The 20,526-nt window shown below is 46.9% G+C and overlaps 1 protein-coding gene across 1 annotated transcript in view; it reads left to right on the plus strand.

Annotated features, from left to right (window-relative positions):
• The first annotated feature begins 746 nt into the window (after positions 1-746).
• ENPEP (glutamyl aminopeptidase) overlaps positions 747-20,526 on the plus strand; it is a 243,618-nt gene continuing 223,838 nt past the window's right edge. The window contains exon 1 of the mRNA XM_063918907.1: positions 747-1,658. Within this exon, the coding sequence (XP_063774977.1) occupies positions 901-1,658 (758 nt within the window). The 5' untranslated portion in view covers positions 747-900. The remainder of the gene's footprint in view (positions 1,659-20,526) is intronic.

Consider the following 20,526-nt stretch of genomic DNA (forward strand, 5'->3'; position numbering starts at 1 on the left):
TATGCCGGCGGCCGGACTCCCGGCGACCAGCATACCGGCGCCGGAAGGCCGACAGTCGGCATACCGACAGCATGGCGAGCGCAAATGAGCCCCCTGCGGGCTTGTTGCGATCGCCATGCTGCGGGCACGGCGTCACGCTATTTTTTCTCCCTCCAGGGGGGTCGTGGACCCCCACGAGGAAGAAAAACTGTCGGTATGCCGGCTGTTGGGATTTCGGCGCCGGTATACTGTGCGCCGGGATCCCAACAGTCGGCAACCTGAAGACCACCCGTTGGGAGGGATGCCATAGGCATAAAGCATTTATCACCATCTAAGGAAGGAGGCAGCCTTTGGTGCCAAGCTCCTAAAAGTGTTGTTTTTGTAGTTTGGTACTGTACCTAGGGACAGACTAGTCTCCATAATGGAGACTGTGGGTCTGCAGTGCTAATATGCTTTGTTACAGATTTCTCTGAAATGCTACATAACCGAGATACTTAAATCATGCCCAATAATCTAACCTGCATAACCTAGATAAGATCATTCAAACTTAATAAGTTTTATTGCAGCTTTATGGCCAAGGTCCACTGATACACCAGTCTTATTTCTCCAATTAAGAGGGTATTGTCACTTTCTTGATATGAAAATCACTACAATGTCCTGGGAAGATAACGAACCCGCTCTCCTCTATTGCTGATTAACACGGGGTTTATATTCAACTAAGTACTGTATACTATGCCACGTGAGGAGAGGCAGGGAGGAGGGGGAAGAAAAGTTACAAGAGGTTGGCAGAGAAGAAGAAGAAGAAGCGCTGCTCGTCTATTTACACACACAAGTCTCTGCCGGGCTCAGCAGCAGCGGGGAGAAGAGGAGCAGGGCTAGCTGCAGCGCTAGTATATCGGGCTATACATCGTGGCAAAGGATATGGAAGACATGAACATGTACGAGGGTTCTAAGCAGTACAGAATCAGGGGGAAACATGTGGCCATGATAGTAGGGGCAGTGGTGGTAGTGGGGCTAGCTGTGGGGCTGGGGGTAGGACTTACATATCCAGAGCCTTGTAAAAATACTAATGGAGACACGATACCGACTTCATCTAGCAGCAGCACGTCCTTCGGCGCATCGGCAGCCACTATTAGCAAGACATCTACTACTACCACTACTAGAGGAACATCTTCTACAACTACTACTACTACTGCCAGAAGCACGTCCACCGACAGCACTACTTCCCCTGCACAGCCGGCCTGGGAAACTTGCCCCGTTAAAGATGACCCCAACGGACCGTGGACCGAGTTCCGACTCCCAAATTATATCATCCCCCTGCACTATGACCTGGAGGTGCAGCCTTTTCTAGAGGAAGACACGTATAATGGCACGGTGACCATATGGCTGAAGGTGCTCCGCACAGGGTTAAGGCACTTGTGGCTGCACATCAGGGAATCTAAGATTACACATTCACCCGAACTGAGGAACAGCGCCGGAGACCACATCGCACTCCACCAGTGCTTCGAGTACACAGAACATGAGTATCTGGTGCTGGCGTTTGATCGGGAATTGCCGACAAATGCGAACGATAATGAAGTTAGCGATACTTACCGCCTGACGTTGAAGTTTGCTGGATTTTTGAATGGCTCTCTGGTGGGATTCTACAGGACAACGTACCAGGAAAATGGAGTGACCAGGTTTGTATTACTCAGGGGATGCTTCTTTCTCTCTTGTCTGTCTTCCCTTTTCAGGCTGTGGGCTAGATGCATCATCGCTTGGAAAGTGATAAAATGGAGAGTGAAAAAGTACCAGCCAATCAGCTCCTAGCTGCCATGTCACAGGCTGTGTTTGAAAAATTGCAGTTAGGAGGTGATTGGCTGGTACTTTTTCACTGTCCATTTTATCACTTTCCAAGCGATGATGCATCTAGCCCTGTGTCTGAACTGTATCTGCCAGAGGCATACAGTAGGTAACATGTGGCTCTCCAGCTGTTGAGGATCTACATAGTCCAAGCTGCCACGCCAATGTACTGGAACGTTTAGGCTGACAACAGCTGGGAATTCACAAATTACTTACCTGCGATCTACTCCCCAAGGTCAGTCATTATATTATTTCTTACAGGATGTCAGCAAAAGTTAAAGGCAAAGCTAATTATATATGAATTGAAATAATGAATTTGGCATTGGTATTTTTCTGCATTTTACAGAGAAACAATAGATTAGCTTTTGTATAGTGTATACGCTCGATATTGTGTTTGATACGCACTCCTGTTGGTAGTTTGCTGCTTCGCTTCGGCGATATTACTTCCGAGGTCTATGCTGCCAAATGGCCCTGCTTGTGGCAACCAACATTGGCAAGTATGTATGCACTTGCTGATGTCCCGTCTCAAGTGTTTTCGCATTCTGCTGTCATCGCACTAATGTGTACAAGCCTAAAAATAAAGGAGCCATTATTTACCACCCAACAATATAACCCACCAAAATCTAAATCTCTCTGCACATGTTACATCTGCCCACCTGCCGTGCAACATGGTTCCATTTTAGTGTGTTTTTGGTTGCTGAATAACCCCCTATGTTCACTTATGGGCTGATGCTCATTAGACCGATATGAGCCAAGAATTTTGTTTTTCTGTTTTATATTTCAGATGTTCATAGCAATTTGCACCACAGCTGGCATGAAGTAGCTTATTCCTATCACTAATAGTTTCTGCATGTTTTTTGTAATGGGCCCATTTCTTATTAGGAGCCCAAAAGGGCCGGCTGGTATTGAGCAAACGCTGAAACCTGAACGTTTTGTGAGTTTGCTTGCCAGAACCAATGCTATCTTCAGATGGCGCTTTTTCCTGGAGCCACGTTCCTTCTTATTGGAAGAAGGTCCGGGGGTTGTGAAGAGATATCCTGCCACCACCTCCGCACTGTGCGACCTTTGTCAGGTTGTGCACGCGCAGTCAGCAGGATTCTCTCCGGTAAGTATCCTGCAAATATTTGTTGATAAATACGCCCCTGAAATGGGAATACATACTAATTATCGGCGGCCGGGATGCCGGCTGTCAAGCTACCGACAGCGGCACCCTGGCCGCCAGTATGCCGGCAGCGGGGCGATGCTTGCCACGCTGCGGACACGGTGGCTTGCTGCACTCGCCGCAGGTTTTATTCTCCCTCTTTGAGTGTTGTGACCCAACTGCTCTTTATTATATGACAGGTTTGCTATAGCATCACTTGACATATATGCAGAGCTTACGGATTAAGGGGTCTATTCATGCAGCAGAGAAAAGCCCTGTTTTGCGGTAAACAGGGCTTTTCTCTGCTTACCGCAATTCACAGAGCCGGTTACCGTGGAGAAGTCTCTGACTTCTCCAGCGGTACCCCCGCTCTGTGCCTGAATCGCATCACCATACCTTTGTATGGTGAGTGCGATTCATGAAGGTGCGGAAAGCTCCGCTTTCCGCTTCTCCATGGAGTTCAGGTTCGCCATCTGAGGACGGCGTAACCTGAACTGTAGTGCGGAGACGTCAGGGAAGCTCAATGCTTCCCTGATCGCTGCTCGGCACCTCGTGCTGGCTCCGCCCCCGACCTCCCAGCAACCACTGCGGCCTGCCGGGAGGTCATCTAGCTGCGCATGCGCAAAGGGACCGTCGCTGGACTCCGCGCATCGCAGGGAGGGACCGCTGGAGATGACCTCACCGCAGGAGCCCCAGACACCGCAGCGCATCGTCGGAAGGGTGAGTAAACATGAATTGCTACTTATCACAGCTATACATCGCATCGAAGAGATGCGATGTATAGTGATAAGTAGCAATTATGTTTTCGTGTTATACATGAATAGACCCCTTAGGGAGACAACACAGGGCAATTGCTCCTTATACTTTGATATTTGTTAACTTTCTTCCTGTTATACACTGCTTCCCGTGCTCTTGTTTCTAGGGTAAGTTTTGAGAACTGTCAACTACGACAGTTTGCGCCTGTAGTTCTATCTTCATTTTAAGTTTTCTCATGTATTTCTTTGTTCATTTTTACTTTTGTAAACAGTGTGCGCTAAAAGTTTCACAGAAAATAATGTTACAATGAGGCAATAAGGGCAGACAAGTGGCAGCTCAACAATAAGGAGAACAAGGTAAATCTGGGTTGGGTTTGAAATTCCGGCTGTTGGGATGCCGGCATCCTGATTGGCTGGTAAGTGGTCTGGCCCTCTCCCTATCTTACCCTAACCCTCCCTTTTAGGTGCCTAAAACTCAGAAAGTGAGGTCTGACCGCATTTTCCATATGTACAAAGCGCTGTAAAGCGAAACTGTGGGTTTCTTTTCGCATAGTTCCCTGTGTCTCCCATGGCTCAAAACATATGCAGAAGGACTCCCAGGTTGTAAATGTGTGTGTATATTACAACATAACTTTTAATGAAGGCTTTAAAATACTGTGGGGTCTATTCATGAAGCAGTGAAAAGTGTGGAGAAGTAAGCCATGGCAACCAATCAGCTGCTCTGTATAATTTTATAGTATGCAAATTATAAATGTTACTTCAATGCTAATTGGTTACCATGGGCAACTTCTCCACTGGCTCACTTCTCCATACTTTTCACTGCTTCATAAATCGACCACTGTGTCTCAGACTATAATTTCGGCCATCCTCCAGAGAACACTCACAATAATAAGAATTAGAAATGTAATATTACAATAAGACTTAGGGGGGCATAAATTATTGCAAATGCGATATTTTGGTATCATATTAGCGGCAATAAGTTATCATCGATAAGTCTCCATAGGGTTTATCGCGGATTTCTCTTCAACAGCTCTGAACTAGTGGTAAGTAGTTCAGAATCTCTATTTTAAGCTAAACGTTTGAGGATTTGTTCTAAACCCCTGGGTTACCCCCTGAATGACTGATTAGGCACTTTGAAGTTTTTAATTATTTTTAATAAGCAAATAATGACATGTCATTTTTGGGGACAAAATGCAAATTGATGGAAATTGGGGTACACGGTATGGGACAGGTATATTGGGGTGCTTTATGAGTTGGACACATGTTTTTAAATTGCAGGTGAGAGTAATAGGTCTGTTAGATTGCAGGTGGGAGTAGTCAGTCAGGTTTCCAACTTTTTCTAAAAGTCCCCTAAAATGACCCAAATTTATACTTATACCCATTTTTATGTACTCCACATGTAATGAGAGCACTTATTTTGCTTTAAAAAAATAGCTTTCTATCATTTTTCCACTTTAAAAACAAATGCATGTAACAGCCATTTGGTCCAATTTAAAGACAAAATAGTTTTATTATGGCCATTAATAGACTTCTGAAATGTTAATATACTTACCTTCCCCAATGGGTGCCTAACCCTTCCTACCTGTAGCCTAAACCAAAAACATCACCATAGTGATACAGCACAATCACTGATAATAGAAACACAGGGGGTCATTCCGAGTTGTTCGCTCGTTATTTTTTTTTCGCTACGGAGCGATTAGTCGCAAACTGCGCATGCGCAATGTACGCAGTGCGCCTGTGCCAAGTAAATTAGTACAAAAGTTTGGAATTTTACTCACGGCGTAACAAAGTTTTTTCATCATTCTGGTGATCAGAGTGTGATTGACAGGAAGTGGGTGTTTCTGGACGGAAACTGGACGTTTTCTGGGAGTGTGCGGAGAAACGCTGGCGTTTCTGGGAAAAACGCGGGAGTGTCTGAAGAAACGGGGGAGTGTCTGGGCGAACGCTGGGTGTGTTTGTGACGTCAAACCAGGAACGAAACTGACTGAACTGATCGCAATGGCTGAGTAAGTCTGGAGCTACTCAGAAACTGCTAAGAAATTTCTATTCGCAATTCTGCTAATCTTTCGTTCGCACTTCTGCTAAGCTAAGATACACTCCCAGAGGGCGGCGGCTTAGCGTGTGCAATGCTGCTAAAAGCAGCTAGCGAGCGAACAACTCGGAATGAGGGCCACAGTGCAATTTATTTAACACTACTGAAAATATACAATGTAACAATATACAAGCTGTACCATATAATTAAGAGATTGAGTCAGTTTATTATAGAACCTTACTTCTGAATATACAGAGGAGGGGAGATGTGTGCTGAGCGATCTATCAAAGACCGCTCGGCACACATCTCTCTTCCCGCTCAGCGCGATGTGTGCTGAGCGGAGCAGGGGGGATGGGGCGCTCACTTCACACAGCGGTGAAGTGAGCGACCTGACTAGATTGTGCCTGCATGCAGGCTAATCTAGTGTCAGCGATAGCGATGAGCGTGGCCGCACATCGCTATCGCTATGGGGCATACACACGGAGAGATGTATGCTTTTTTTCTAAGCAATCTAGTCAGATTGCTTAGAAATTAAGCAAAAATCGCTCCATGTGTACCCCCCTTTTAGAGTAAAACATCCAATTTAGCTATCCATCTTGCCTCACATTGAAGGAGTTTTACAGAACGGTTACCACCTCTATTAGTCTGTAGCATAAGCTACTTTAAGCCGGGTACACACTAGCTGATGTGTGAACCCGGCGATATTGGCTGCGGCAGGGACACGGTGGGGTGCATACACACTTGCCGATGCCGGTGTGACTGGAGCGATAGCGGAGGGAGCATGGCCCTCGTTAACAAGGTCTTCCCTCAGCTGGACTGTTCAGACGAGGGAGGGGATCGTTAAAGATGCGCAGGAGCGCGCATCGTCAACGATATTGAGTGTACACGCTAGACGAGATAGTAAAGATATCGCTCAGAATGGCCCTTCTGAGCAATATCTTTACCTTTCTCGTCTAGTGTGTATGGGGCTTAAGCATACTTGCCTACCTGACCCTCTCCATGAGGGAGAAAATGCTCTGTTCCTGGACTTTCCTGGTAATGTATGATTGCCATCACCTGTGGTGAAACACCTTTCTTATCAATTACCTAGCTCACCACAGGTGATGGCAATCATACATTACCAGGAAAGTCCAGGAACAGAGCATTTTCTCCCTCATGGAGAGGGTCAGGTAGGCAAGTATGGGCTTAAGGGATGTTTACTGTAGCTACTAAAAAATTGTTCACTTGCACCAAAGCATGGCGGATAGCAGAACGATGTACCATCATTCGTTCCTTGAATTTATGGTTGGTTTTAATGATATAACTGAGGCCACACGGACACAGGATTTGATATATTACAATTACAGTTTAGCTAATGCTTAATTTCTCTGACGTCCTAGTGGATGCTGGGAACTCCGTAAGGACCATGGGGAATAGCGGGCTCCGAAGGAGGCTGGGCACTCTAGAAAGATCTTAGACTACCTGGTGTGCACTGGCTCCTCCCACTATGACCCTCCTCCAAGCCTCAGTTAGATTTCGTGCCCGGCCGAGGTTGGATGTACACTAGGGGCTCTCCTGAGCTCTTAGAAAGTAATAGTCTTAGATTTTTTTATTTTCAGTGAGACCTGCTGGCAACAGGCTCACTGCAGTGAGGGACTAAGGGGAGAAGAAGCGAACTCGCCTGCTTGCAGCCGGATTGGGCTTCTTAGGCTACTGGACACCATTAGCTCCAGAGGGATCGACCGCAGGCCCAGTCCTTGGTGTTCGGTCCCGGAGCCGCGCCGCCGTCCCCCTTACAGAGCCAGAAGCAAGAAGATGGTCCGGAAAATCGGCGGCATGAAGACTCAGTCTTCACCAAGGTAGCGCATAGCACTGCAGCTGTGCGCCATTGCTCCTCTCACACACTTCACACTCCGGTCACTGAGGGTGCAGGGCGCTGGGGGGGGGCGCCCTGAGGCAGCAATAAAAACACCTTGGCTGGCAAAAATACCTCAATATATAGCCCCAGGGGCTATATATGAGGTAAATACCCCTGCCAGATTCCATAAAAAAGCGGGAGAATAGGCCGCGGAAAAGGGGCGGAGCTATCTCCCTCAAGCACACTGGCGCCATTTTCCCTCACAGCTCCGATGGAGGGAAGCTCCCTAGCTCTCCCCTGCAGTTTACAACACAGAAAAGGGTTAAAAAAGAGAGGGGGGGCATTTAATTTAGGCGCAGTATACATATATAAAAAAAGCAGCTATAGGGGACATAACTCAGTTAGTCCCTGCATTATATAGCGCTCTGGTGTGTGCTGGCATACTCTCACTCTGTCCCCCCAAAGGGCTTTTGTGGGTCCTGTCCTCGTTTAGAGCATTCCCTGTGTGTCTGCGGTGTGTCGGTACGGCTGTGTCGACATGTTGAATGAGGAGGCTTATATGGTGACGGAACAGAGGCCGATATATGTGATGTCGCCCCTTGTGGGGCCGACACCAGAGTGGATGGATAGGTGGAAGGTAGTAACCGACAGTGTCAACTCCTTATATAAAAGGGTGGATGACGTAACAGCTGTGGGACAGCCGACTTCTCAGCCCGCGCCTGCCCAGGCGTCTCAAAGGCCATCAGGGGCTCAAAAACGCCCGCTCTCTCAGATGGCAGACACAGATGTCGACACGGAGTTTGACTCCAGTGTCGACAAGGTTGAGACATATACACAATCCACTAGGAACATCCGTGACTTGATCCCGGCAATAAAAAATGTGTTATACATTTCTGACATTAACCCAAGCACCTCTAAAAATGGGTTTTAGGTTTGGGGAGAAAAAACAGGCAGTGTTTTGTTCCCCCATCAGATGAATAAATGAAGTGTGTGAAAAGCGTGGGTTCCCCCGTTAAGAAACTGGTAATTTATAAAAAGTTACTGATGGCGTACCCTTTCCCGCCAGGAGGATAAGTTACGCTGGGAGATATCCCCTAGGGTGGAAAAGGCGCTCACACGGTTGTCAAAAAAGGTGGCACTGCCGTTTTAGGAACGGCCACTTTGAAGGTACCTGTTGATAAAAAGCAGGAGGCTATCCTGAAGTCTGTATTTACACACTCAGGTACTAGACTGAAACCTGCAGATCGTGCTGCTGCAGCGTGGTCGGTGACCCTGTCAAGCATACTAGTTTGCTAATATGAGAACATATTAAAGACGTCGTCTTATATATGAGGGATGCACAGAGGGATATTTTGCCGGCTGGCATCCAAAATGAATGTAATGTCCATTCTGTCAGGAGGGTATTAGAGACCTGTCACTGGACAGGTGATGCTGACTTAAAAAGCGCATAGAGATTCTGCCTTATAAGGGTGAGGAATTATTTGGGGATGGTCTCTGGGACCTCGTATCCACAGCAACTGCTGGGAAGAAATATTTTTACCTCAGGTTTTCCTCACAGACAAAGGTACAGTCCTTTCGGCTTCAGAAAAGCAAGCGGGTCAAATGGCGCTTCCTTTCTGTACAGAGACAAGGGAAGAGGGAAAAAGCTGCACCAGTCAGCCTGTTCCCAGAATCAATATGCCTTGCTGACAACTCCCTCAGGCAGGGAGGCTGTGCTAGAGGCAAATTAATAAGCGGTATTCCCAGCAGGTAATACTCAAGGTGCCCCTACTTCAACAAGGACGGGGTTACTATTCCACACGGTTTGGGGTACCGAAACCGCATGGTTCGGTGTGACCCATTTTATATATTAAAATCCTTGAACACATACATAAAAAAATTCAAGTTCAAGATGGAATCGCTCAGGGCGGTTATTGCAAGCCTGGACGAAGGGGATTACATGGTATCCCGGGACATCAAGGATGCTTACCTGCATGTCCCCATTTACCATCCTCGCCAGGAGTACCTCAGATTTGTGGTACAGGATTACCATTACCAAATCCAGACACTGCCGTTGGGACTGTACATGGCACCGAGGGTGTTTTATCAAGGTAATGGCCGAAATGATGATACTCCTTCGAAAAAAGGGAGTTTTAATTATCCCGTACTTGGACAATCTCTTTATAAGGGCGAGGTCCAAGGAGCAGTTGGTAGTCGGGGTAGCACTATTTTGGAAAGTGCTACAACAGCACGGTTGGATTCTAAACAGTCCAAAGTCACAGCTGGTTCCTATGACACGTCTACTGTTCCTGGGGATGGTTCTGGACATAAACCAGAAATAGTGTTTCTCCCGGAGGAGAAAGCCAAGGAGTTGTCATCTCTAGTCAGAGACTTCCTGAAGCCAAAACAGGTAGCGGTGCATCATTGCACGCGAGTCCTGGGAAAAATGGTAGCTTCCTACGAAGCAATCCCATTAGGCAGGTTCCATACAAGAACTTTTCAGAGGGACCTGTTGGACAAGTGGTCCGGATCGCATCTTCCGATGCATAGGCTGATAACCCTGTCTCCGAGGACCAGGGTATCTCTACTGTGGTGGCTGCAGAGTGCCCATCTTCAAGAGGGCCGCAGGTTCGGCATACAGGACTAGGTCCTAGTGACCATGGATACCAGCCTTTGAGGCTGGGGGGCAGTCACACAGGGAAGAAACTTCCAGGGACTTTGGTCAAGTCAGGTGATTTCCCTACACATAAATATTCTGGACCTGAGGGCCATTTACAATGCCCTGAGGCCTGTAAGGCCTCTGCTTCAAAACCAGCCGGTACTGATCCAATCAGACAACATCACGGCAGTCGCCCATGTAAACCAACAGGGCGGCACAAGAAGCAGGATGGCGATGGCAGAAGCCACAAGGATTATCCGATAGGCGGAAAATCATGTGTTAGCACTGTCAGCAGTGTTCATTCCCGGAGTGGACAACTGGGAAGCAGATCTTCTCAACAGACACGACCTCCACCCGGGAGAGTGGGGACTTCCTCCAGAAGTCTTCCAAAGGATTGTACACCAGTGGGAAAGGCCACAGGTGGACATGATGGCGTCCCGCCTCAACAAAAAGCTATAAAAGATATTGCGCCAGGTCAAGGGACCCTCAGGCGATAGCTGTGGACGCTCTGGTAACACCGTGGGTGTACCAGTCGGTTTATGTGTTCTCCCCTCTGCCTCTCATACCAAAGGTACTGAGAATAATAAGAAGGCGAGGAGTAAGAACGATACTCGTGGTTCCGGACTGGCCAAGAAGAGCTTGGTACCCAGAACTTCAAGAATTTATATCAGAGGACCCATGGCCTCTGCCACTCAGACAGGACCTGCGGCAGCAGGGGCCCTGTCTGTTCCAAAACTTACCGCGGCTGCGTTTGACGGCATGGCGGTTGAACGCCGGATCCTGAAGAAAAAGGGCATTCCGGAGGAAGTCATTCCTACGCTTACTAAAGCCAGGAAAGAGATTACAGCAAATCATTATCACCGCATATGGCGGAAATATGTTACATGGTGTGAGGCCGAAAGGGCCCCAACAGAGGAATTTCAACTAGGTCGTTTTCTGCATTTCCTGCAAGCATGAGTGACTATGGGCCTTAAATTAGGTTCCATTAAGGTACAGATCTCGGCTCTGTCGATCTTCTTTCAAAAAGAACTAGCTTCAGTACCTGAAGTTCAGACATTTATAAAAGGAGTGCTGCATATTCAGCCCCCGTTTGTGCCTCCTGTGGCACCTTGGGACCACTAAAGACCGTGGATCTGTAATATCTCACTTGGAAAGTGGTCATGTTATTGGCCTTGGTTTCGGCCAGGCGAGTATCAGAATTGGCGGCTTTATCATGTAAAAGCCCTTATCTGATTTTCCATATGGATAGGGCAGACTTGAGGACTCGTCCCTAGTTTCTCCCTAAGGTGGTGTCAGCGTTTCACCTGAACCAGCATATTGTGGTGCCTGCGGCTATTAGGGACTTGGAGGACTCCAAGTTGTTAGACGTGGTCAGGGCCCTGAAAATATATGTTTCCAGAACGGCTGGAGTCAGAAAATCTGACTCGCTGTTTATCCTATATGCACCCAACAAGCTGGGTGCTCCTGCTTCTACGCAGACTATTGCTCGTTGGATTTGTAGTACAATTCAGCTTGCACATTCTGTGGCAGGCCTGCCACAGCCAAAATCTGTCAATGCCCATTCCACAAGGAAGGTGGGCTCATCTTGGGCGGCTGCCCGAGGGGTCTCGGCTTTACAACTTTGCCGAGCTGCTACTTGGTCAGGGGCAAACACGTTTGCAAAATTCTATAAATTTGATACCCTGGCTGAGGAGGACCTGGAGTTCTCTCATTCGGTGTTGCAGAGTCATCCGCACTCTCCCGCCCGTTTGGGAGCTTTGGTATAATCCCCATGGTCCTTACGGAGTTCCCAGCATCCACTAGGACGTCAGAGAAAATAAGAATTTACTCACCGGTAATTTTATTTCTCGTAGTCCGTAGTGGATGCTGGGCGCCCATCCCAAGTGCGGTTTATCTGCAATACGTGTACATAGTTATTGTTAACTAAATCGGGTTATTGTTGAGCCATCTGTTGAGAGGCTCAGTTGTTTCATACTGTTAACTGGGTTTCATATCACGAGTTATACTTTGTGATTGGTGTGGCTGGTATGAGTCTTACCCGGGATTCAAAATCCTTCCTTATTGTGTACCCTCGTCCGGGCACGGTGTCCTAACTGAGGCTTGGAGGAGGGTCATAGTGGGAGGAGCCAGTGCACACCAGGTAGTCTAAGATCTTTCTAGAGTGCCCAGCCTCCTTCGGAGCCCGCTATTCCCCATGGTCCTTACGGAGTTCCCAGCATCCACTACGGACTACGAGAAATAGAATTACCGGTGAATAAATTCTTATTTTTGTAACTTCTGTCCCGTATGCTGATGACAAAATGTATCTCCTGAAAGTATAAACTGAAACATTACACATGTATTTCTCAGACGTCCTAGAGGATGCTGGGGTCTACTTCAGTACCATGGGGTATAGACGGTTCCGCAGGAGCCATGGGCACTTTAAGACTTTTCAAGGGTGTGAACTGGCTCCTCCCTCTATGCTCCTCCTCCAGACCTCAGTTTAGAAAATGTGCCCTGGCAGACTGGATGCACTCCAGGGGAGCTCTACTGAGTTTCTCTGAAAGACTTTATGTTGGGTTTTTTATTTTCAGGGAGGAGGGCTGGCAACAGTCTCCCTGCTTCGTGGGATTTAGGGGGCAGAAGTAGGAACCAACTTCCTGAATAGTTTCATGGCTCTGCTTCTGGCTGACAGGACACCATTAGCTCCTGAAGGGTACTAAACACTAGCTGCTGCTATGCGCTCACTCCCACAGCCCGCCGTCACCCCCCTTACAGAGCCAGAAGTCAGAAGACGCGTGAGTAATATTACTGGAGATCTGCAGAGAGGTTCTAGGTACCACGCAGCGGGCGGGAACGCTGCGCGAACATTCTATCCATAACACAGGCACAGCGGGGGGGCGCCCTGGGCAGCATGAAACCTACTCTCACTGGCAAAAGGTAGCATACTTTGTATTTACACTATCCTACACCCCCGCCAGTATAAATACATATTCTGTAAGCTGAGGAAAAACGCGCCATTACTGGGGGCGGGGCTTCTTCCTCAGGCAGCCAGCACACTGCTCAGCGCCATTTTCTCCCAGCAGCTGCAGGGCAAGAAACGCTGATCCTTCTCTCCACTTCTGAATCAAGTATCAGGGTGCAAAAAAGGGGGGGGGGGTGTAATATTCGGTGCTAAAACCTATTATTAATAATATAAAGCGCTTGAAGGTTTCTGTGTACAAAGTACGCAACACAGGGATTTTGTCTCTGTGTAAAAAGTACGCGACACAGGGATTTTTTCTTTTGGCGCTGGTTTGTGAGCTGGCAATTCCTTTCTGTGTCCCTCTGACAGATTTTACTGTGGGTCTGTCCCCTATAAGTCCCGGAGTGTCTGTGGTGTGGTTGTGCACGTGTGTGACATGTCTGAGGCAGGGAGCTCTTCCCCTGAGGGAGCTATTTTAGGGACACAGAGTTGTAATGTGGTGGCGCTGCCGTCACACCATGAGCCTGAATGGGTGAAAGAATTACGTGATAGTGTGAATCATGTCAGTAAGAGATTAGATAAGTCTGAGTCTCATGCAGAATGTTGGAGAAAACCTGTCGAAGATGTGATTTTTCAGAGTTCTGCTTTTTCATCCACAGTGGACCGCTCTGGGTCACATTAAAGGCAATTTGAACATGTGTTACAAACTGATACCGACACGGACTCTGACTCCTGTGATTGCAGGGGAATAGATCCGAAGTTAGCAAAAAATATACAAAACATGATTATTGCTATAAAGGAGGTGTTAGAAGTTACGGAGCCCGCTCCTTTACCACAGGAGAAGGCTTACTTTTATAAAGAAAAGAAAAGTAATGTAACTTATCCTCCTTCTCACGAGCTAAATACTCTCTTTAAGGGAGTTTGGGCAAACCCTGAAAAGGAATTTCAGATTCCCAAAAGGATTCAGGTTGCGTATCCTTTCCCGGCGGAGGACAGGAAAAGGTGGGAGTCACCCCCCCGTTCGAGACAGTGCCCTGTCACGATTAACTAAAAAGGTGATTCTCCCTGCACCTGGGATGGCTTCACTAAAGGAGCCGGCAGACCGCAAGTTGGAGACTACGTTAAAATCTATTTATGTGGCTAATGGTACACTGCTCAGGCCCACCATTGCTTATGCATGGGTGAGTAGTGCTATAGAAAAATGGTCAGATAACTTGTCATCTGAAATTGACACGATAGATACTGTAGAGACGAGATACTCCTAACGTTAGGTCATATCAAAGACGCTGCTGCATACATGCTAAAAGCCATGAAAGATATTGGGCTCTTGGGTTCAAAAGCTGCTACCATGGCAGTCTCAGCTCGGAGGGTGTTGTGGATTCGCCAATGGAATGCTGACGCAGATTCCAAAAGAAATATGGAGGCTCTCCCGTATAAAGGTGAGGTCTTGTTTGGAGATGGGTTGGATGCTTTAGTCTCTGCGGCTATCGCAGGTAAGTCGACATTCTAGCCTTATGCTCCTGCGCCGGCGAAAAAGACACATCACTCTCAGATGCAGTCCTTTCGGGCCAACAAATACAAAAAGGCTAAAGGTTCCCCTTTCTTTGCAGGTAGAGGGAGGGGCAGAGGAAAAAAGTCCACAGCGTCTCCAGGATCGCAGGAGCAGAAATCAACCCCTGCTTCTGCCAAATCTGCAGCATGACGCTGGGGCTCCCTTGCGGGAGTCCGCTCGGGTGGGAGCACGTCTGAAACTTTTTAGTCAGCTCTGGGTTCAATCTGGCCTGGACCCATGGGTCTTGCAAATAGTGTCCCATGGATACAAACTGGAGTTTCAAGACGTCCCCCCATGCTGATTTTTCAAATCGACCTTTCCAGCTTCTCTTCCGCACAGAGAAGTAGTAACACCTGCAATTCAGAAATTATGTCAGGATCAAGTCATTGTCCTGGTACCCTTGTCACAAGAGGGAGAAGGGTTTTATTCAAGCCTCTTCGTAGTTCTGAAGCCGGACGGCTCGGTCAGACCAATTTTAAACCTGAAATCTCTGAATCTCTACCTGAAAAGGTTCAAGTTCAAGATGGAATCTCTGAGGGCAGTGATTTCCAGTCTGGAGGAAGGGGACTTCATGGTGTCAGTAGACATAAAAGATGCTTACTTACATGTTCCCATTTATCCTCCTCATCAAGCTTATCTGAGATTCGCAGTACAGGATTGCCATTACCAGTTCCAGACGTTGCCAAGGTGATGGCAGAGATGATGGTCTTCCTTCGACAACAAGGAGTCAACATAATTCCTTACCTGGACGATCTCCTGATAAAAGTGAGATCCAGGGAACGGTTGGTGCAGAACATTGCACTCTCCCTGTCAGTAAACAACACGGTTGGATCATGAATTTTCCAAAGTCGCAGTTGGAACCGACGACAAGATTGTCCTTTCTGGGGATGATACTGGACACAGAAGTACAGAGGGTATTTCTTCTAGTAGAAAAGGCTCTGGAAATCCTGAGAATGGTCAAACAAATTTTGAAACCAACAAGAGTGTCGATCCATCAATGCATTCGGTTGTTGGGAAAGATGGTAGCGGCCTACGAGGCCATACAGTTTGGCCGATTCCATGCCAGAGTATTCCAGTGGGACCTGTTGGACAAGTGGTCCGGATCCCACCTACACATGCACCAGAAGATAATCCTGTCCTCCAAAGCCAGGATTTCGCTCCTGTGGTGGCTACACAGTTCTCACCTATTAGAGGAACGCAGGTTCGGGATTCAGGACTGGGTCCTAGTAACCACAGATGCAAGTTTCCGAGGCTGGGGTGCAGTCACACAGGGAAAAAGCTTCCAAGGAAAATGGTCAAGTCAGGAAACCTGTCTTCACATAAACGTTCTGGAATTGAGAGCCATTTGCAACGGCCTTCTACATGCAGTGCATCTTCTTCAAGATCAACCCGTGCTGATCCAGTCGTACAATGTAACAGCAGTCGCGTACATAAACCGTCAGGGCGGAATGAAAAGCAGAGCGGCAGTGGCAGAGGTGACAAAGATCCTCCTCTGGGCAGAAAGACATGCAAGAGCTCTGTCGGCAATTTTCATTCTGGGAGTGGACAACTGGGAAGCAGACTTCCTCAGCAGACACAATCTCCATCCAGGAGAGTGGGGCCTCCACCAAGAAGTCTTTGCAGAGGTGACAAGTCTTTGGGGAGTTCCTCAAGTAGACATGATGGCATCTCGTCTCAACAAGAAGCTTCAGAGATATTGTTCCAGGTCGAGAGACCCTCAAGCAATAGCAGTGGATGCACTGGTGACCCAGTGGGTGTTTCGGTCGGTGTATGTCTTCTCTCCGCTTCCACTAATACCAAAAGTTCTCAAGCTCATAAGAAGAACAAGGGTTCGAGCGATCCTCATTGTCCCAGACTGGCAAAGGAGGGCTTGGTATCCAGATCTTCAGGAGTTGCTCATAGAAGATCCTCGGCCTTTTCCTCTTTGCGAGGACCTGCTGCGGCAGGGGCCGTGCGTGTATCAAGACTTACCGTGGCTACGTTTGACGGCAAGGCTGTTGAGCGCCGGATCCTAGCCCGAAAGGGTATTCCTAAAGAAGTCATCTCCACTCCTATTCACGCCAGGAAAGGAGTAACGTCTAGACATTACCACCGTATTTGGAGAAAATATGTGTCTTGGTGTGAATCCAAGAAGGCTCCTACGGAGTTTCAGTTTGGACGTTTTCTCCATTTTCTGCAGGCTGGTGTGGATGCGGGCCTAAGATTGGGTTCAATCAAGGTCCAGATTTCGGCCTTGTCCGTTTTCTTTAAAAAACAATTGGCCTCCCTTCCAGAAGTTCAGACATTCGTGAAAGGGGTGCTGCACATCCAACCTCCATTTGTGCCTCCGGTGGCACCATGAGACCTTAATGTGGTGTTGCAATTCCTTCAATCTGATTGGTTTGAACCTCTACAGGAGATAGAATTGAAGTTTCTCACTTGGAAAGTGGTCATGCTATTGTCCTTGGCATCCGCAAGGCGGGTGTCTGAGTTGGGGGCCTTGTCTCACAAGAGCCCTTTCCTGATCTCCATGAAGATAGGGCAGAGTTGAGAACTCGCCAACAATTTCTTCCAAAGGTGGTTTCGTCTTTCCACATAAACCAACCTATTGTGGTGCCAGTGGCTACTGACACCTTCACTGCGTCAAAGTCTCTGGATGTGGTCAGAGCTTTGAAAATCTATGTCGCAAGAACAGCTCGGATAAGTAAAACAGAGGCTCTGTTTGTCCTGTATGCTCCCAACAAGATTGGGTGTCCTGCTTCTAAGCAGACCATTGCGCGCTGGATCAGAGGGACGTTTCAGCACGCTCATTCCACGGCAGGATTGCCGATACCGAAGTCGGTAAATGCCCATTCTACTAGGAAGGTGGGCTCATCCTGGGCGGCTGCCCGGGGGGTCTCGGCATTACAACTTTGCAGAGCAGCTACTTGGTCAGGGGCAAACACGTTTGCAAAGTTTTACAAGTTTGACACCTTGGCCGTTGAGGACCTCAAGTTTGGTCAATCGGTGCTGCAGGGTCATCCGTACTCTCCCACCCGTACTGGAGCTTTGGTATAACCCCATGGTACTGAAGTGGACCCCAGCATCCTCTAGGATGTATGAGAAAATAGGATTTTAATACCTACCGGTAAATCCTTTTCTCCTAGTCCGTAGAGGATGCTGGGCACCCGACCCAGTGCGTACTTTACCTGCAGTTGTTAATTTTGTAGTTACACAAGTGTTGTGTTACGATTATTTTCAGCATGTTGCTGCAATTGTTTCATGCCCGTTGGCATGTGCTATGTTGAATGCCATGTTGTGCGGCATGGTTGAGGTGTGAGCTGGTATGAATCTCACCGTTAAATTAATGTAAATCCTTTCCTCGAAATGTCCGTCTCCCTGGGCACAGTTCCTATACTGAGGTCTGGAGGAGGGGCATAGAGGGAGGAGCCAGTTCACACCCTAGAAAAGTCTTAAAGTGCCCATGGCTCCTGCGGAACCGTCTATACCCCATGGTACTGAAGTGGACCCCAGCATCCTCTGCGGACTAGGAGAAAAGGATTTACCGGTAGGTATTAAAATCCTATTATTTGATGCATCCCAATTTCTTATGACTAGGTAGAACGTAGTATCAATGCCATTAGAAGGCTTTTTTGAGATATCAGTTTTCACCAGGAAATCAGAGTTTTCTACATCTCGAATAGCATGGCAATAGAGTTTTATCTGTTTCCAAAATAGTCCAATGTTGCTTAGCTATTTTATTAATTGTAGGTGATAATGCATTATATTTATTGACCCAGGAGAATTTTACTTGGGTCGTTGTGGTTTTATTAAATAGGGCATTTCTATCAAGCATTAATACCTTCTTTTAAGCCTCTGTCAGCAGACTACTGTAGATGAATAACCCCTATTCCTGAATTTTTCCACAAGCTCATAAATCTGGATGTGAGCAGTGTCTGAATTACTGTTAATACGTTTTATTCTGACCATCTGCGAATAAGGGAGGCCTCTTATTTAACGCTTGGAATGGCAACTATGAGCTTGCAAAAGTGTGCGCTTCGAATATAATGATGTCACTATTTTACTATCAATTATGTTCACTCATATATCTAGGAAATGTGTCTCCTTTTGGCTCATATTGAAAGTGGATTTGATGGATCCCCCAAATTCATTCTAGGTTTCGATCACCTTAATAAACTCCAGTTCCTCTCCTTTCCAAATAAATAAATCATCTATGTAACTACAAAATAAAGAAACTTGAGAAATCAACTGTTTGCAAAGTAAAATTTCTTCCTAAGTTGCAAACATAACTACGTTAGCATAGCTTGAACCCATGACGCACCCCTTGGGCTGTAGATAGAATTGTCTGTCAAAGAGATAAATTTTTTGTCAAGATAATTTCAAATAAGCTCAAAATAAAATCAATATGGGCTAAAGAAAATATTTTTATTTTTGCAGTCAATAATCTATTGACTACAGCAAGACATGTGGATCAGATGTATACATAAATCCACCACATCAATGGTTACTAACCAACAACCTTTAGGAATATCTATTAACCTATTCACCTTATTAAGAAATGTGGTGATGTCCAACAAAAAACTTGGTTCCTCTTGTATAAGTGGTTGTAGTAGACTATCCAGGAATATTGCTGATGTTAATGATAGGACGTCCTGGGCGGCGGGTCAAACTGCTTATGAATTTTTGGTATAGTATAGAATAATAGGGTAAGCAGAAATGTAGGTATTAGAATATCTTTCAATTCATAGGTAATGAAACTCATATCTTTGGCCTGTTGCAGATGTCTTTGCAAAAAAATATTGCATGCCGAGGTAGGATCTGACTGCAACTTTATATAAACCATTGTTTTGCAAAGTTGGCATTCTGATTCCTTCATGTAATCTTTTACGATCTTGTAAAACGATAGCCCCGCCCTTGTCAGCGGGCCGAATAATTATATTATGATTATTGGATAAAGAAATTAAAGCTTGCCGTTCCAAAGGAGTGAGATTTGTATAGACCTGATTTCTAAGTTTGACTGAGTAATGCACTTCATCATCCAAAATCCTTATAAACGTCTTTATACTAAGATTATTTGACAGGGGGTCAAACGTAGATCTCAGAGCAAATTGTTTCAATTTATTAGTAATAATTCCTATTGTATCACTTGCTGATGGCTTTTCTTTGAAAAATTCTTTAAGTTTAAGGGGTATATTCAATTGACGTTGAAAGCTGCCGTCTGTCGAAAAGACGTCAGTTTTCAACTTTTTTTAGGTCGGAAGGGGTTCCAACCTATTCAATATTTCTCTAACGTCCTAAGTGGATGCTGGGGACTCCGTCAGGACCATGGGGTTTAGCGGCTCCGCAGGAGACAGGGCACAATAATAAAAGCTTTAGGATCAGGTGGTGTGCACTGGCTCCTCCCCCTATGACCCTCCTCCAAGCCTCAGTTAGATTTTTGTGCCCGGCCGAGAAGGGTGCAATCTAGGTGGCTCTCCTGAGCTGCTTAGAATAAAAGTTTAAGTTAGGTTTTTTATTTTCAGTGAGTCCTGCTGGCAACAGGCTCACTGCTACGAGGGACTTAGGGGAGAGAAGTAAACTCACCTGCGTGCAGGATGGATTTGCTTCTTAGGCTACTGGACACCATTAGCTCCAGAGGGAGTCGGAACACAGGTCTCACCCTGGGGTTCGTCCCGGAGCCGTGCCGCCGACCCCCCTTGCAGATGCCGAAGTTGAAGAGGTCCAGAGGTCCGGAAACAGGCGGCAGAAGACTTTCAGTCTTCATAAGGTAGCGCACAGCACTGCAGCTGTGCGCCATTGTTGTCGGCACACTTCACACCAGCGGTCA

Source organism: Pseudophryne corroboree, chromosome 1 (genome assembly GCF_028390025.1).
Source record: "Pseudophryne corroboree isolate aPseCor3 chromosome 1, aPseCor3.hap2, whole genome shotgun sequence".
Taxonomy (NCBI): Eukaryota; Metazoa; Chordata; class Amphibia; order Anura; family Myobatrachidae; genus Pseudophryne; species Pseudophryne corroboree.